At 37.7% G+C, this 19,617-nt stretch overlaps 1 protein-coding gene across 2 annotated transcripts; it reads left to right on the forward strand.

The window, feature by feature from the left end:
• Positions 1–9: 9 nt before the first annotated feature.
• LOC145795246 (xanthohumol 4-O-methyltransferase-like) lies at positions 10–18,697 on the forward strand. Of its 2 annotated transcripts, none has more exons than XM_082879047.1 (2): positions 10–846; positions 1,050–1,353. In XM_082879047.1, exons 1-2 carry the CDS (start codon positions 79–81, stop codon positions 1,203–1,205), a joined length of 924 nt encoding a protein of 307 aa, XP_082735173.1. In that variant the 5' UTR covers positions 10–78; the 3' UTR covers positions 1,206–1,353. The 2 variants fall into 2 exon arrangements, with proteins under 2 accessions (XP_082735173.1, XP_082735172.1); XM_082879046.1 differs by lacking the exon at positions 1,050–1,353 and adding an exon at positions 18,216–18,697 and having other exon boundaries at positions 13–846.
• Positions 18,698–19,617: the final 920 nt, after the last annotated feature.

Consider the following 19,617-nt stretch of genomic DNA (forward strand, 5'->3'; position numbering starts at 1 on the left):
CATCACTTCTTCTTCACATATACATACAAACAGACAGAGAGAGAGAGAGAGAGAGAGAGAGAGAGAGAGAGAGAGAGAATGGAAGGGAAGGAAGCTTTTGATGGAGAGGCAACGCTACTAGCTCAAGCAGAGATATGGAAATACATGTTCCACTTTGCAGACTCTATGGCACTTAAATCTGCTGTAGAGCTCCGCATAGCAGATATCATACACTCTCACGGCTCCCCAATCACCTTGCCCCAAATTGCCGCCGGGATCATCGACTCTCCTTCCCCAGATCTCTCCTGCCTCGCGCGTATCATGAGGTTGCTGGTCCGCAGAAAAATCTTCACCGTTACTCCTCAATCAGACGGCGGAGAGGCTCTCTACGGGCCAACCCACATGTCCAGATGGCTTTTACACGGCGCAGAACTCAGCCTAGCTCCAGTGCTTATGATGGAGAACGAACACAGGGCATTAGCCCCCTGGCATTACCTCAGCAACTGTGTGAGAGAAGGTGGTATTGCATTCCAAAAGGCTCATGGCCGTGAGATATGGGACTATTGTTCCATGAACACAGAATTCAACAAGATCTTCAATGATGCCATGGGATGTACTGCCAGGATCACGATGAAGGCGATCACGACGGCATACAAAGATGAGTTTTGTGGCGTCGGATCGATGGTTGATGTGGGAGGTGGGACGGGGGCAGCAATGGGTGAGATCGCGAAGGTGCATCCTCATATTAAGGGTATCAACTTTGATCTGCCACATGTCATCGCTATGGCGCCGGAGTACGGTGGAGTTTCTCATGTTGGGGGTGACATGTTTAAGGCAATTCCTACTGCTGATGCCGTCTTCATGAAGGTAAGATTTATAATCAAGATATGTGTGGAGACTCTATTACTGCACTATATAATAATTAGGGTAAATTACACTCACATCTGCTGGAGTTTCTGATGATTATAGGACCTGCTCTGTAACTTCAATAATTACAGAAATTTCTTTTATTTTTTATTTTTTATTTTGGATATTGTGTGAGTGATTTTCTGACCACACTGCCCGCTTAGCAATCAGCTGGAGAACACCGACAGAATAGATGGCACCTGGCTGACCTGCAACAAAAAGAGAAGATTCCGACGGTGGTTTGTCTACCCTGGGGCACTCCGACGATCAAGTCAGTATATCTCTCAAAGATAAATCAAGTGCTAAACTTACAAGCTTGAGTATCAAAAGCATGAAATTGCGTACCTTAGACCCACGGGAGTGCCTCTCTTTTATAGTTACTTCGATCATAATCCCAATAGAAGCCTGACTTCTATGGATTCCTGTTTAATACTTACTTTGGACTCCTTTAGAAATAGAGATAAACTCCCTAAGAGCTTTATCCTTATCTTGGCTAAGTCTCCTCTTTATTCTAAAACTCTTGTCCCTTATCCGCTTATCTCGGATTCCTATATCTTCGGAAATAACCTCGACTTGACCGAGATCACCTCGATCGGCATTATGACCCTGACACGTGGCACCTCGGCTGACACATCGGCGTCACCTTGCCACGTGTTGGTACTCAAAAATATATCCCTATAACTGCCCCCTAGGTTCTATTACCTCGGCATCCTGAGGTGATGGAACCTATATCATTCCGTTTTCTAGTACGTCAATTTTCAGTATCTCAGTCGAGATCATTATTTTGGCCGACATGTCTTTGCTGAAGAACAAGAATTTCAAGAACCCTTTCACGCGTATGAGCTGTCATACACCATAATTCAACCATTTTTAGCCACGCGTTTCTTTCTTACTGGTTCGTACCTGTGACGCGCCCATAAGCCGTCTCTCCCTCTCACGTGCGCCGTCTGACGCATACGTTCTTCCAAGCATATTGATTACTTTTTGCCGCCGTTTTCATTTTTAACAAAACACCTCTTCGATTTTTCCCTTTCACTTTATTCTTGTTTCTGGAAAACTTTTTCTCTCTCTAACTTTCTCTTCTCGAGTCCGCCATTGTTCAAGCTTTCTTGCTCTGAAACTTATTCCGCTCACGACTTCCGGCGTGTTTTGCACCATTTCGTTGCCTCCACGACCGTTGTCTGACTTCGGCGATCTTTACACCGGCTTTATATTTTCTGGTAAGCAACTGTTTTCTTCTTATTCCAGTTCTTGATCTTTTATTACTGCCATGCTCAAACATTTAATTTGTGACTCATACATCTGAATGCGTTGATTTTACTTTTTGCTTATGCATTGAATACATGTACTGTTCATAGTTTTCTTGCACGTCTTGCCACTGTTCTTGGTCTTCAACCCTTTGTATTCTTTATGTTTTTGATAGTCCATCTCTGTTCTTGATTCTGAAACTTTGCCTTTGTTTTCTATTTTTTGTGTCTTTTCCAGATCTGTGCCTTTGATCTTCATCTCCATAGTTTTAGGTTTGGGATTTTTCTGTAGAATCCACATTTTAGGAAAAACTGAAACATCCCTTACAAATTTCTGCACCAGTTCAAACCTAGGTTTTTTGCCGAGGTCCCAATAACCCTTTTTGAAACATCTTCTTTCTGAAATCCAATACCTTTAGTTATCCCGATATCATGGGTATGTGGAAACATCGGGTAGACACCCCTTCTAAGCTAGACTTTTTTAGGCAAGAGTTTGAAATCTCAGCCGATGTCAATCTGAGGTTGGCTGGGGATGATGACTCCATCATGCCTACTGATCACTCCATGCCCTTCCCTGTAGTTGCCTTTATTGAGTGTGGACTTCGGTTTCCACTTGACCCTTTTTTCCGTCAAATCCTTCACTTCTATAAGTTGAACCCAATGCAACTCGCCATCAATTCTTACCGAGTTATTACTGGTACCATAGCCTTAGTTGAACAAGAAAATGCCAGGATTACACTTGCCGACTTCCAATACTGTTATACCATGTGTCGTCCTAGAAAAGACACGGACTATGTCTATTACCTTAAGCCGAGATCCACCGAATATAAAATCGTAGCCGACCTCCCAGACTCCAACAAGGGAGCAGGAGACGATTACTTCATTGTCTCGGGCAATTGGAAGTTTCAGCCAAATGACAACCTCCTTCTTTATCCCTTAAGCCGCACTGTTTTGGGGGAAGGAGCTGGTAAGGGCCACCCTTCATTAAGTTTTTTTTTTATCTTCTTGCATAAAGTTTTCAATGTTTTCTGTTCTAATGTCTGTGCTATTTTTATCTTTTACAGTTCTTCCTCAACCTTCAAAGAATTTTCGCCAATCCTTCTATCCTAGCAAGGATTTGAAAAAACTTCTAAACTTGCCAATTCACAAACGAAAGACGCCTCTGCTCCTCAACTTTATTCCAACATACAGATCCGCTTTGCCCAACGTCCCTAGGAGGAAGAAAAAAAACCTTTCTCCACCATCTGCCACAACGCCACAGACCGCATCCACATCTCAGACAGACCAGGGGTCAACCTCTGATCCAGCCGAGCAACCGTCAACTTCAGCTCCATACTTGGTTCCAATATCACAACGCCGCCGCCGACGCCGAACAGTCTCTACTGCCGAGATGGGTCGGCCAAAACCAGTTGCAAAAGATCTTCTGGCCAGCATTCCATCATCTGTTGACGATCAACCAGCACAAACCCAACCTACACCAAAGCCGAAAAGAATAAAGAAGGCTCAACCAAAGGCTAAGGTAGCTCAGGTTGAATCTGAAGACACCTTGCCTATCTCAAAGTTGGCTGAGAGTGATAAATCTCAGCCTTCAGCTAGGAAGAGGAGCCCTGAAGCCCAACCATCCGAATCACCAAAATCAAAGAAGCCGAGGTCATCTTCCGCAACAACCTCGGGGTCTAAGAAGCCTGCCGCCCCCTGGGCCCCTGAAATAACCATGGAAGATAAGCCAGTCATGGCCAATGAGAGCGCCAAGGATATCAATGTCGGCGTTGTGCTTAGTACTGCTCTGCTTCTACCAGGGGATCTGGAGCAGAACGCTGGCTTCAGCGAGTACGAGAACTATGCCTTGATGCTTCAGCGTTCTGTCCAAGTATGTGTCTTTTATCTGGCACTTTTTTTTTTCATACTTAGAAAATTTTCTAATAACTTTCGCTCTGTTCACTTTCAGGCTATTTAGCATGCTCATTCATTTTTAATTCAGTCTTTTGAAAATCGGGAGAAGTTGGCCGAGATGAAGAAGGAGTTCTCTTCCCTTCAAAATACCAACAAAGGTCTTCAATCAAAGATGAAAAAATAGGAGGACCAAGTCGAGGCTGCAATCAAAGCTCAGACCAATGCCGAAGAGAAGGCTGAGGCTGCTGAGGCTATCAGGAAAGTGGCTGAGTCTCAGAAGAGAGAAGCCGAGGAAAAAATGGTCCAAGCCGAAAAGGAGCTTCAGGAGGCACTGGCCACCAAAGAATCCGAAATAAAAGACGTCGACGAGAAAGCATATGCCCAAGGCATGGCCGACGTCACAGATGCCTACAAACAACAGGTGAAGGAGGCATACAACAAGGGTTTCACCCTTGGTTGGATGTCCCTTCTAAAGAAACTTAATGTCCTAGAGGACTCACCACTGAGAAAAGCTGATGCCATTCCTCTTCCATTCCCTCCAGCTCAACCTCCAAGTCAAGATGCCGGCGAATCTAAGTTTGAGGATGGTGATGAGGATGAGGATGAGGCTTTGGTAAGAAAATCCAAACATGCTGATGGGGCCAAGTCCCCTCTTCAGAATGAGCAAGTCCTAGACTTGACTCAGGATGAAGAAGGTGATGAGGTTAACAAAGACGCTGCTTATGTGAAGGATTCAGCCGATGCCACCCTTGCTGATAAGAACCTTGATGACACTCTTACAGAAATTGACGCCGAGGTCGCGGCGGATAAGGCTGCTGAGATGTCATCTCAACAAACATCTAATCTTCAAATTCAACCAACTGGTGGAGAGGAGTCTTAGCTTCATGTTTTTCTTTTGCTTACTTGTATTTTGTTTCTTCTTTATCTTTTGGAACAATGTAAGGCCAATGTGCCCTTTTCTTGGTGAATGCTAATGCAACTTTTCTTTTTCTAAGTGCTTGCACTCTTGTCTTCTCTTCATTGCTTCTGCATGATTCTATACTTAGAATATTCTACATGTCTTTCACATACTTTTCTTTCTTTGTATAATCTTCTCGGGGTGATACACCTCGGATAGACAAACGTCTTGGTTTTAATCTTAACTTGTAAACTTTTAACAAGTGTTAAACCTCATACTAGTTTAACTCAACTTGTAAATTGTCCACAAATTTCAACAAGTGTTAAACAATGACTTCGGCTTAACTTCAACTTGTAAATTGTCCACAAATTTCAACAAGTATTAAGCAATAATTTTGGTTTAACTTAACTTGTAAATTGTCCACAAATTTCAACAAGTGTTAAACAATGATTTCGGCTTAACTTCAACTTGTAAATTGTTCACAAATTTCAACAAGTGTTAAACAATGATTTCGGCTTAACTTCAACTTGTAAATTGTCCACAAATTTCAACAAGTGTTAAGCAATAATTTCGGTTTAACTTCACTTGTAAATTGTCCACAAATTTCAACAAGTGTTAAACAATGATTTCGGCTTAACTTCAACTTGTAAATTGTCCACAAATTTCAACAAGTGTTAAACAATGATTTCGGTTTAACATAACTTGTAAATGGTCCACAAATTTCAACAAGTGTTAAACAATGATTTCGGCTTAACTTCAACTTGTAAATTGTCCACAATTTCAACAAGTGTTAAGCAATAATTTCGGTTTAACTTAACTTGTAAATGGTCCACAAATTTCAATAAGTGTTAAACAATGATTTCGGCTTAACTTCAACTTGTAAATTGTCCACAAATTTCAACAAGTGTTAAGCATATTCTTCTTCTCTCTGCCCCCTAATGTGAACCTGAGTTCCACTTGGATTCTCATTATGCATGTATTCTAGAGACAATGTCAAGTTTTCTTGAAAAGAGAACAGAATCTTTATTTATTTACTTCGGCGAATGGCAAAGGAACAAAGGAATTTTAATGATAGAAAAATTTCAGATTACAAGTGTTCCAAGGTCTTGGCAACTCTTTGCCCTCATTATCTTCAAGTCGATATGCCCCATTACCCAGTACCGAGATGATTCTGTAGGGTCCTTCCCAGTTTGGGCCAAGCTTGCCCTCTCTGGGATCCTTCTTATTGTCGACGACTTTCCTCAGGACTAGGTCGCCGACTTGAAACTCTGTTGGATTGACTTTCTTGTTATAAGTTTTTGCAAGTTGCTGCTGGTATGTTGCAAACTGGATTGCAGCTTTCTCTCTTCTTTCTTCTAAAAGATCCAGATCTCAGGCTAACAGTACATCATTAGTCTCATTTTCAACTCCCTCGGTTCTGATTCCTGGGATGCCGATCTCCAGCGGAATGACTGCTTCTGTGCCATAAGCCATGGCGAAGGGGGATTCTCCTGTTGATCTTCTCGGCGTAGTTCGATATGCCCAGAGTACATTGGGCAATTCGTCTACCCACTTGCCTTTTGCTGCCTGCAACCTCTTCTTTATTCTATCCAAAATTACTTTGTTGGATGCTTCTGCTTGTCCATTGCTTTATGGAAAGCTTGGGGTTGAAAAGTAGTTCTTGTTCTTGAACTTTGCACAGAAGTTCTTGATTAGCTTGCTGTCAAATTGAGTTCTATTGTTTGCAACAATTACTCTCAGAATTTCAAATCTGGTGATGATGTTTCTCCATATGAAATTCTTGACATCCACATCTCGGATTTTGGCAAGAGGCTCTGCTTCTAGCCATTTTGTGAAGTAATCTGTTGCTACTAGCAAGTACTTTCTTTGTCCAGTTGCTTGGGGTAATTGCCCAACGAGATCCATGCCCCATTGGGCAAATGGCCAAGGACTGGATACAGGGTTCAGGTCAGCAGCTGGTCGGTGTATCAAGGGTGCAAACCTTTGGCATTGTTCACACTTCTTCACGTAAGCTTCTGCATCTTTTTGCATGTAAGGCCACCAATACCCTTGGGTAATGGCCCTGTGAGCTAGTGATCTGCCCCCCGCGTGGCTTCCACAAATTCCTTTGTGGATTTCATATAGAAAATCTTCAACCTGCAAAGGGTGTACACACCTTAAAAGGGGTCCAGTGAAGGACCTTCTGTAAAGATGTCCTTCTGCTGTCAGACTGAATATTGCCGACTTCAATCTGATCTTGTGTGCCTCCTTGCGGTCATCTGGTAGCTTTTCTTCTTTTAGGAACGCAACAATTGCGTCCATCCAGCTTGGTCCCATGTCTATGTACATTGCTTCATGCTCTGTGGTTATTGGTTCAATGCTTGGGCCCAGCAGGTAGTCAATCATTATTGTTCTTGCTTTTCCAAGCTGTACTGCACTAGCTAGGTTAGCCAACGCATCGGTGTGGCTGTTGTCATCTCGGCTTACTTGAAGTAGTCGACAGTTCTGAAATAAGGCTGACAGTCTGATGACTTCCTTTGCATAGGCCGACATTCATTCATCTCGGGCTGCAAACTCACCTGTTGTCTGGTTATCTATTAGTTATGAATCACAAAAAACTATTACCTCATCTGCTTGCACTGTTGCTGCCAACTTCAGTCATGCAATGAGTGCTTCATATTCTGCTTCATTATTTGAGGCCTTGAATCCCAAAAGAATTGACTGTTCTAGTACCTGCCCATCTGGGGATATCAATACTACTCCTGCCCCTGCTCCTTGTCGGTTTGAACTCCCATCGACAAACAGTCGAAAGGAGTCGCCGATGTAAATGCTGCAGGGTCTGAGTTTGTCCTCTTTCCTTTGTTCTTTTGCCTTTGGTTGTGTTTCTCCTTGCTTGGCTGGACATCGCTCTTCCTGGCTCAACGGAGCCCGATGTTCGATGGACTCTAGTGTGAACTCGGCCACGAAGTCGGCCAGAACCTGGCCTTTAATTGCTGTCCTTGGCCTGTACTCCAAGTCACACTGGCCTAGGGTGACTGCCCATCTAGCTATTCTTCCTATCAGGTCTCCTTATTGCAGTAAGGACTTCAAGGGGTGCTCTGTTAGCACCACAATTTTATGGGCCTGGAAGTAATGGTTCAACTTTTTTAAAGTCATTACTAAAGCTAGTACCAACTTCTCTAAGGGCAGATACCTCGTTTCTGCATTGGCTAGGGTTTTGCTTAAATAGTAAACAGCCCTTTGTTCCCCTTTCTCTTCTCGGATTAGTACTGCACTTATCGCATGTTCTGAAACGGCTAAGTACAGGAACAACTCCTCCCCAAGTTCTGGATTTGAAAGAACTGGAGCTGTGGTCAAGTATTTTTTTAGGTCGGCCAAAGCGACTTCGCATTCTTCTGTCCACAGGAAATCTGTGGCTTTCTTTATCAAGTTGAAGAAAGGTCTGCACTTATCTGAGTTTTTGCCGATTAATCTGTTCAGGGCTGTGGCCCTTCCAATTAGCATCTGCACTTGCTTTGCCGACGTCGGGCTCTTCAACTCTAGGATGGCCTTGATCTGATCTAGGCTGGCCTCGATGCCCCCTCTAGTCACTAGGTCTCCTAAAAACTTACCAGATCCAACACCAAATGCACACTTCGATGCATTGAGTCGGAGCCGATATGTTTTAAGGATTTCAAAGACTGTTTTTAGATCGGTAAGATAACCCTCAAGCTCCTTGGTCTTAACGACCATGTCGTCGATGTAGACTTCTACTGTTCGGCCAATCAGGTGCTTGAACATTTTGGTTACCAGCCTTTGGTAAGTTGCTCCTGCGTTTTTCAACCCGAAAGGCATTACTCTGTAACAGTACAGGCCTTTTGGGGTGATAAACGCTATCTTCTCTTCGTCTGGCGGGTACATGGCTATTTGGTGGTACCCCCTGTAGGCATCTAGGAAGCTCATTCTTCCATGCCCTAAAGTGGCATCTACTAGCTGGTCAATCTTTGGTAGAGGAAAGCTGTCTTTGGGATAGGCTTTGTTGAGGCTGGTGAAGTCTACACAGATCCTCCATTTACCGTTCTTCTTCTTTAACACCACTGTATTGGATAGCCATGTGGGGTAGTGTACTTCTCTAATGGCCCTAGCCTCCAGGAGCCTGTCTACTTCTTCTTTTACTACTTCGATGTGCATTAATGTCGGTCTTCTGGCTCGTTGAATTACAGGTTTGGCCGACCTGTCAACATTCAGTTTGTGGCACATGACCTCGGGGTCAATGCCAGGCATTTCATAAGATGTCCAAGCGAACACCTCAATATTTGCTCTCAAAAAAGTTTCCAACTCCTTTTCCTCTTCTTCGACTAAGCCCGAGTCGAGAAGAAAGAAGCATTCTTCATCCCCATCTTGGACGAGGATTTTCTTCAGTGCCTCTTCACTCTTCCCGGTTGGCTCTTTGCCGACGTCTTCTAGGACTTCTACGTCCTCATCTTTAATTTCTGTCTTCTCTGGCTCTCGCACACTGCAGGTAGATTTCATTGCTGCCATGGAGCAATTCTTCGCCTGCAGCTGATCGCCTCTGACTTCTTCTATCCCATGCTCTGCTGGGAATCGCAATAGTTAATGCAATATTGAGGGAACTGCCCCCATTGTATGCAACCATGGCCTCCCCAAGATGATGTTGTAAGGGGAGGGTGTGTCGATGATGGTGAATTCTGTCTTGATTTTTCTGGTGCCAGCCTGCACCTCCAAGCTTACTGCTCCCAGAGGCCATGTCGGCGTTCCATTGAACCCAACCATTGGGCCATTGGACTATTCCATATCATCTTGGTGAAGGCCGAGCTCTTTATAACATCGGACGCACATGATGTCACAAGAGCTGCCTTGATCAACCAGGATGCATTTCACTTGGCACTCCCCAACCTGGAGGGATACTACCAAGGCATCATTATGCGGATGCTGGACCATCTCTAGGTCGGCTTTAGTAAAGGTTATCATTGGTCCTTGGCATTCCTCTGCCCGATGTTTTTTTTTCCCGACTTGGTAGACATGTTGCAGGTGCTTCACTTTCTGGGTCTCTCCTCGGATTTCGTTTTCGTTAACCTGCAAGTGGATTACGTTGATTATCCGAGGTCCTCCTGCCTGCGGCTATTGTACTGGGGGAGGTGGGGCTGCTGGTGCCTGAGGCAATCTTGTCTGTTCTTCCCTTGTTCTGGTCTCATCGACAAGGTCTCTTAGATGTCCTTGTCTCACCAGATCTTCCAAATATGTTTTCAGGGCTCTACAACCCTGAGTTGTATGCCCATCTTCATTATGGTAGGCACAATGCCTGCCAATGTTTCTTTCCATGAACTCTCATGGAGTCCTTTCTGGTGTTCTGAAATAGGGCTGGTTTCGAATTTAATCCAGGACTTTGGGAATTGGGATTCGGAACACAGTTGTTACTGCTTGTGTGGCCCTTAGTTCTGCCTCTTGCCTACTCGTTCCGTTGTTACCTCGACCTCGCTTCGGCGAGTCTCCCTAGTTCCCGACGTGTCTTCTTCGGCTCTGGCGTACTTCTCGATTCTCGCCATGAGCTCCTCCATATTTTTTGGCAATGTCATTGCCAGAGACTTCCGTAGTGGACAGTTGTCTTTCAAGCCGTTCTTGAAAGATACGACTGCCACCTCTTGATTACATTCGGGTATTCGATTGAACACCTCATAGTATCTTTTTGCGTAGGCCCTAAGGCCTTCATCCTTGCTAATCTTCAGAGCCATTAACGCGTACACCCTTAATGGCTGCAACTTGTTTGTTACAAACCTGGCCACAAACATCTCGGCCAGGCCTTCCCAAGTCTTCACGCTTCCCTTCGGTAGTTTGTGGAACCAATCTGATGCAATCTCCCCGAAGGATGAGGGGAACACTTTGCAGAGCAACGGCTCGTTTCCACTATATAATGCCATTGAATTCAAATATAGTCCAACGTGGAAGTTGGGGTCTGACTTTCCATCGTATATTTGAAACCTCGGCATACTGAATCGCTTTGGTGCCTCAAATCTGTCTAATTCCACCAAGAATGGTGTCCTCGGCTTATCTGGAGAGGTTACCTTGGCTTCGGCATTCTGTTGCTTTCTCTTGAGGTAATCTCTTAAGTCTTCTTTGCTCCGCCCAGGAGCTCGGCTATCTTTCGACTTCAGTCTTTTCGGTATACTACTCTCGGCCTCGTGGTGAGCCCTTTTCGATCCTTCTCCATGAGTTGTGTCGAAGCACAGTGCCTGCCCCTGAACATGCCGATGTCCTTTAGGGTCTGCGTCCTTTGTGCGATGCGTCCTCCGTGATCCTTCTCTTCTTGATTCTTTTCGTCCGTCCTCCCTAGAAGGTCGGTGAGAGTATCTCTCGTCTCCGTTGTGCTGAGGGGCTACGGGGATTGTTTTCTGTCCTCCCTTCTGGGTATTGGCCGCTGGAATCGGTGTGTCGTGCAGCGGGTATGGTGGCTGCATGACGTTATTTTGCATCATGAAATTGACGACCGACTGCAGGTCTGCCAATTTGTTTTCCATCTTTTTTACCTCTTCGTCCCTCCATAGGCACCTATCCTTCCAAACCTGGAAGTCGTCTTCGTTGTAGTACCTGCTTTGATCAGGTTTCTTTGGTGTGTCGCTAGTCTGGCCGACGTCTTTCGCTCCGTGATTTTGTTCATGAGTTTCTGCATTCGACCTTTCTCATTTGCCATCGAGGTCAGTAGGTCTCCCACTCCCAGCAGGAGTGTCATCCCCAATCTTTTCCTTCTGTCCGTACTGGCCATCTATTCTACTTTCGTTCCCACAGACGGCGCCAAATTGTGTGAGTGATTTTCTGACCACACTGCCCGCTTAGTAACCAACTGGAGAGCACCGACAGAATAGATGGCACCTGGCTGACCTGCAACAGAAAGAGAAGATTCCGGCAGTGGTTTGTCCGCCTGGGGGCACTCCGACGATCAAGTCAGTATATCTCTCAAAGATAAATCAAGTGCTAAACTCACAAGCTTGAGTATCAAAAGCATGAAATTGCGTACCTTAGACCCACGGGAGTGCCTCTCTTTTATAGTTACCTCAATCCTAATCCCAATAGAAGCCTGAATTCTATGGATTCCTGTTTAATACTTACTTTGGACTCCTTTAGAGATAGAGATAAACTCCCTAAGAGCTTTATCCTTATCTTGACTAAGTCTCCTCTTTATTCTAGGACTCTTGTCCTTTATCTGCTTATCTCGGATTCCTATATCTTCGGAAATAACCTCGGCTTGATCGAGATCACCTCGGCGTTATGATCCTGACACGTGGCACCTCGGCTGACACGTCGGCGTCACCTTGCCACGTGTCGGTACTCAAAAATATATCCCCACAGATATTATCAAGATTTTCTTTCCATTAATTCAAGCCAAACAGTGTTAACTGGATTGTGAAAATAACCATAATATCCTTACAGTTAATAACTTTTAAGTGTAATCTACCTATGTATTAAATTATCATTTTATTTCTCACACGCATATATGCATATATATATTTGTATTTCCTTGATTTTGTATTTTTTGTTAGTACAAGTTTGAACTTTTATAATTTTAATTTCTTTATCTTTCATTTTCTACATCTAATTTTAATTTATTGTAACGTGATTAGATATTTTTTAATTTTATTTTATTTTTTAAAATATTATTATTAAGGTGAGAAATATTGACTTATTTTTTTAATGATAATTAAAATTTGAAAATAATATTGGATTGTGGAACGATAAAATGATAATTTTTATTTTATATATTTATGAGGTAACATTTGATAATTTTTATAAGTCAATTTTTTTATTATAAATATAAAATGTTATTATGTTTATTTTTCTTAAAAAACATTTAATACACAAATATGTGTACAAAACAAAAGAAAAATTCATATTTTGTAAGTTGCTATGGTATTGGGTGATGATAGCTAACGTTTATGAAAGAAAATTATGAAAAAAAATTTAGGAAAAAACATAGGGAAGAGAACAAATAATAATAATAAAAAATTATATGGTGTTATTATTTACTGCAGTGACACTACGAAAAGGTAAATGAGAAAATAAATAGAAAAAAAAATGAAAGAAATTAAATAAAGAAAATGGAAAGAGATGGATAATTTCTCCAAATATGTATTTTTTTTACCCAAAAAAACAAATCAAATAAAATAAATATATGTATTTTTAAATTTTTATTCAAACTCTAATTTCTCAAAATAATTATTTATAAAGTTGATGGTCTTTTAAAAAATAAAACATCTTTTATAAGGTTTAATGGTGATCAATTTATTAGCTCAATTTTATTTTTTATTTTATTTTATTTATTTATTTTTTTCATATATATTTTAAGATAAGGTAATGTTTTGTTATTCTACCATATATATATATATATATGGACTTGCTCTGTAACTTTAATAATTACAGAAATCTCCCTTACTCTTTCTGACATTGTCAAGATTCCCCTCCCGTTAATTTAAGCCAAATAGTGTTAACTTGATTATGCAAAAATATCCATAATACCTTTTACACTTAATACCTTTAATTGTAATTTACCTATGTATATTAAATTATCATTTTATTTCTCACACACACACACGCATATCTATTTTTTTTTTTGACTTTGTATTTTTTTATTATAAGTTTTGAACATTTATAAGTTCAAAAAATAAATAAATAAAAAAAGTTAAACCATTAATGAAATTAAGAAAGAATATCCATATTTCTTATTTGAATTAATTTTGAGATTTAATTTAATAAAAATAATTTAAATGAAAGAAAAAAATATGGAGATATGATTTTAAATGTAATAAATAAAAAATTATTTGAGTGTTTTATTATTTTCAAATAAATTATTTTTTCAAGTAAAATTTTATTTTAAGTAGATGTAACAAATGACGAATTTAAATAGTTTATTATTCTCAAATAATTTCTTTATCTTTCATTTCCTACATCTAATTTTAATTTATTGTAACGTGATTAGATATTTTTCCACTTTTATATTTTTTTAAAAAATTTAATTATTAAGGTGGGAAATATTGACTTATTTTTTTTTAATGATAATTAAAATCTGAGAATAATATTGGATTGTGGAAGGATAAAATGATATATATATATATATATGTATATTTATTTTATATATTTATGAAGTAACATATGGTAATTTTTACTTTTTTTATTATAAATATGAAATGTTATTATATTTATTTTTTGTAAAAAAATTTTAATACAAAAATATGTGTACAAAACAAAAGAAAAATTCATATTTCGTAAGTTGCTATGGTATTAGGTGATGCTAGCTAAGATTTATGAAAGAGAAAATGATAAAAAAAAAATAATAATAGTTGAGGAAAAAACATAGAGAATAGAACAAACAATAATAATAATAATTATTATTATTATATGGTGTTGTTATTTACTGCAGTGACACTACGAAAAAATAAATGAGAAAATAAATAGAAAAAAATGAAAGAAATAAAATAAAGAAAATAGAAAGAGACGGATATTTTCTCCAAATATATATTTTTCATACAGAAAAAAAAAATCAAATACCTCTATGTATTTTTAAATTTTTATTTAAACTCTAATGTCTCAAAATAATTATTTATAAAATTGACGATTTTTTTTTTTAAAATAAAACATCTTTTATAAGGTTTAATGGTGATCAATTTATTAGCTTTATTTTTTTTTTTTTAGATAAGGTAATGTTTTGTTATTCTGCTATATATATATATATGGTTGTCTTAATAATTTAGAATTTTTTTTAAATATTGTATACAATTTAATAATTTTGTTTAACATTATTAAAATAATGTATGGGTCTTTATCATTTTTTTGTAAAACTTCAAGAGAGGTGAGCGAAATTTACTATTTTAATATAGGGAAAATTTCATTTTACCCCCTTGCGGTTTTGGGCCGGATGCAGATTACCCCTTTGACATTTGAAAATTACCACATAACCCCCATATAGTTTGTGAACTAAAACGCACACTAACTTCTGTTAACAGAATGTATAAATTTACCTTTATGCCCCCATTTTCTTCCTCTTATCTCTTTTAAATTAAATCTACAAATATAAATACATATATATACGTGCGCACATACACACACCTATTTTCTTTCATCTTCCTTCCATGCTACCAACTCTAACATATATATATATATATATATATATCTATAAACCTGCAAATTGCATATATATAATTTGTATATATAAATGTGTATATATTTCTAAAATCTGTAGCTAAGATTTTCACAATACTTCTTTCATGAAATCCCAAAATTTTAATGCTGAATGACCCCAAATTTTCATGTAAAATTTCTAATTGCCTCTTATCTGCAATCTTCATGGTTTTAATTATGGTATTAGCAATCATCCATGTAGTATAAGGGAAGGAAAGTAAGGGAAGAGGTAAAATGGTTAGCAATGAAGCAAGGTAAGGATATGGAAGCAAAGGAGACACTAGATGGATGAATGAAAGGGATCAGATGGGTATTAAGCTACAAAAGAACAAGCCACGGTGTTTAAACATTTGTTAAACTAGAAAAAAAATTTCCGGAATCCATGGGGCTACTTGTATTTAGTAGCTTTCATATAAAATTTTTGTTTTAGTTTGATCATGGGGGAAGCTGCAAGTAGTGGACGTTGATGAGTTCGAAAAAAGAAAAGAAGAGAAAGGAGAAGGGAAAAATAAAAAAATGAAAGGCTACTAATGGCTGGGATGAATGGAATAGAGAGAGAAATAATTGAATAGTATTGTTTATAAATTTGAAGATGTGTTAGGAGCATTTTCGTCTTAAAAATAGTGTTACTCTCCTTATAAGTGCGTGACTCTCACAATGTATTATTTTGAACGGAAAAGTTAACTGTGCCTTTTAGTGCACAAAGCACATGGGAGTTATGTGGTGATTTTTGAATGTTATGGGATAATGTACCTGACCCAAACCACATGGGGGTAAAGTAAAGTTTGCCTTTTAATATATAAGGCCAATCTTTGAATTTTTTATCCATAATAGATGACGTCAGTAAGACGTCATCATATTCTGTTAAATAAATTAACAGAAGATTAATTGTGAGAAATCTTAATAATAGTTTCAAAAGTAAGGGTGATTTATGTAATTATTGAAATTATATCAGAGGTCTCTATAATTATTAAAAACCTTAGAGGATATGAGTGTAATTTATCCTAATAATTATATTAAATTAATAACACAATTATTTTTAATTAAAAGAATCTATGGGATCCACCATCTCCATACAGCGGCACACTTTTCATTTTCCACCACAATATTACGAACAGAATGTAGAAAACCAGATGATTACCCGTATTTTCCCAATATGCTATTCAATATTAAAATATGTGCATGGAGGGAAATATTATGATGCATATTTTTCAAATGGTGTACGTGATATGCATCTTATAATTAAAATAAAAAAATGATATAATTTTAATTTTTTGAGTCATAATTAAAAAAAAATTATAATAAACACAACAGGAGATATAATTTAAAAAAAAAAATTTATGAGTCATAACTAAAGTAATGTCACAATTAAAAATAAAATTGATCATAGCTAAAGAAAAAAATGACGTAATTAAAAGTGCATATAGTACAGTCTTTTCAAATAGATGTATAGTAAAATTTCATGTGCATAAATAATGCACTAATAATTAGAATTTTGAACTTTCGTACAATTATATGTTATGAGTGCAATTTAAAATTTTAAACTTCCTACAGTTATAAAGTTTTCTAATCAATATATATTATTATGAGTAGTATGGGCGACAAAAATTGTTCACTATTTTTGCCATGAGAATCGTGTTGGACGGCCTGTGTGAGGCGACTTCAATCTTTAAATTTTAAAAAATAATAATAATAAAAAAATAATTTTTCCGGATGGAAAACTGTCAAAAGCCAAAACTTACAAAGAAATCGAACCAACATCAACCCGGCAAGGTTAGATATGGACGCAGGAACCTCTTCCATTCGAAATTGTAAGCCTGCGAAAGAGACAGCCATACAAGCCAAACAGTGAGCAACTTTATAGCCCCCCAACATACATGTGATACCTTGAAGATACCTTGCAAAATAACACACAACTTGCATAATTTCTATGACCAAAGGCCCAAAGATTGCTAAATTAAATGCATATATATCCCTTGCTGGAGCACACCAATACCTCGTCAACTAGGCACGGGCGACAGTGCACACGAGCACGCTGAAAATCCTAATGCTGTGTTTGGTTGGAGAATTTGGGGAAGGATTTGAAAAGGAAAAGGGAAAAGGTGTGTGAAACTAGGTGAAATGTAGGTGTATTTTATTTACATTTCACCTAACTTTTCTCTTTCCCTTTCCAAATCCCTCCTCAAATCCTCCAACCAAACACAGCATAAGGGTTATTCACAAAAAAAAAAAAAAAAAATGCTAAAAACCAAAACTCTAGATATAAATAAAATTATATCAAAATATATATATCAAATTTATTTCAAATATGTCACGCGGGTTAAAATTTATCTTCGGCCTGGCCTCGTTTGAGAACAGACTTTTTTAGTAACTTTTTAGCTTTTTGGCTAAAATGTGACGTAAAAAAAACTAGTATGTTTGGGATGATTTTTTGACTTTTTACGAAAAGATGTGCAAAATGTATAAAGAAAAGGGAATCTTTGACTTTTTTGTATGAGTTGTTGGCTTTTTGATTTTTTTAGTAACTTTTTGATTTTTTAACTAAGAGAAACAATTGTCAAACTAGGCATAGATTTGAGAGTTTGTACCACAAAATATAATTAACAATCAACACAAAAAACTCTTGCTATATATATAGCATTCCTAACACAAACCTTGCCCTGAGATAGCTTGGCAAGGACACAATTTTCTTTTGTACTATTAAATGTAGGAAATTTCTATAATACACACCGTTTATGTCTAGTTATAACTTTTGTGGTCTGTAAATATGTTCAATTGATATTAGTTATAACTTATTATAGTATTAATTATGATTTGTTGTGCTTTTATTTTAGTTATGATTGAAAATGGCTTTTATTATTCCTCAAGTAGTATTTGGTTATGACTCCTAGTTATGATTTGATTATATTTTATTGTGATGTTAGTTATAACCTATTTTGATTATTATTTTTGTTATGACCAAAAATGTCTTTGGTTATGTCTTATGACCCATTATTTTTTTAGTTATAACTAAAAATGATTTAATTATAAGATTTGTAGTTTCAATTTCACAAATGTCATAATATTTGGAAACAAAAAGCGAAAATATGGAGTAAAATCATTACTAAACAAAATCGGTGATGCCTAACAATTATTTGTGAATGCAGCGGATAATGCATGATTGGAACGACGAAGATTGTGTTAACATCTTGGAAAATTCTCGGAAAGCAATACCTGAGAAAACCGGAAAGGCGATTATCGTTGATGTAGTTCTAAATCCGGAAGGTGATGGCATGTTTGATGATACAAGATTGGTGTTCGATCTGCCAATGATTGCTCACAGTTCGGGTGGAAAAGAGAGGACTGAGCTTGAATGGAAGAAAGTGTTGGAGGAAGGAGGTTTTCCGCGCTACAATGTTATCAAAATTGCAGCTTTTCCCTCAATAATTGAGGCTTTTCTGGAATGAATTTTTCATCTCCATTTTAGCTAGAAAATGCTATGTAACCTAAACCAGTTGAACATGAGACGGGTTTCAAATCTTTTTATCCTTCTGTTTTAAATTATTTGTAAGTGTTGAATCATGTTTCGAATTTTTATATTTTGACGTTATTTTGATTCACTTATTATTCACATTGTTTGGTTTTAATATTTTGGAAATTGAGTTTTTTATTTTTTGTGAATATTTTGGGTAAACTACAAATACATCTCCTGAGACTTGCTTAAAATACGAATTGCCCTTGTGGTTTGAAAAATTACAAATACCTCCCTGTTAGAATTTGTTATTTAACAAGAATTAATTGAAAAAGTGAAATTTCTAACAGTTTCACCTATACAGTAATAAAATTATCTAAATTATTAATTGAAATAAAATTTTAACATTATTAAAACTGTTAATTAACTTTATGATTTATTAATAAAAAGATTTATTTGTTATGAAATTAGAAACCCTGGGGGACATAATGTAATTTTTAGAACCACAGGGGATTTTCAAATGGAAGTAGTATCAAATGATTTAATTAACTTTAAAATTTAAGGAATTTTAAATGATTTAATTAACTTTAATTTTAGTAGTATCAAAATCCTATTAAAGTTAATTAAATCCTATAAGATTTAATTATAAGATTTGTAGTATCAAAATCCTATTAAAGTTAATTAAATAATTTGATACTACATCCATTTGAAAACCCATCTTTTGATTTTAAACTAAAACCTAGGTTTACTCAAAATCTTCCAAAATCACCATACTACTTATACAACAACAAATAACTAAATTAAAAATCGTATGGAGTATAGAAAATCCCTACCTCAAGTTTAGAAGACGAGCAAAGCAAGGCAGCAACTTCAAAGATGCCAAAACCGAGTTTTGTTTAGACCAAAGTGAAGCTCTTGAGATGCTCTACCTCTTTTCCAAAGACATTAGGAAAGAGAAACCAACGGATCTAGGTAAAAATGTAGAGAGAGAGTGAGTTTTAGAGGAAGAGCCTCCAGATCTAGGGTTTTAAGAGAAAAAGATATAAAAAAAGTGATGTACAATAGTGCCGCTACAAATTCATATATGCCCAGTCCGC

Source organism: Camellia sinensis, chromosome 7, assembly GCF_055761805.1.
Source record: "Camellia sinensis isolate YWXY chromosome 7, ASM5576180v1, whole genome shotgun sequence".
Taxonomy (NCBI): domain Eukaryota; kingdom Viridiplantae; phylum Streptophyta; class Magnoliopsida; order Ericales; family Theaceae; genus Camellia; species Camellia sinensis.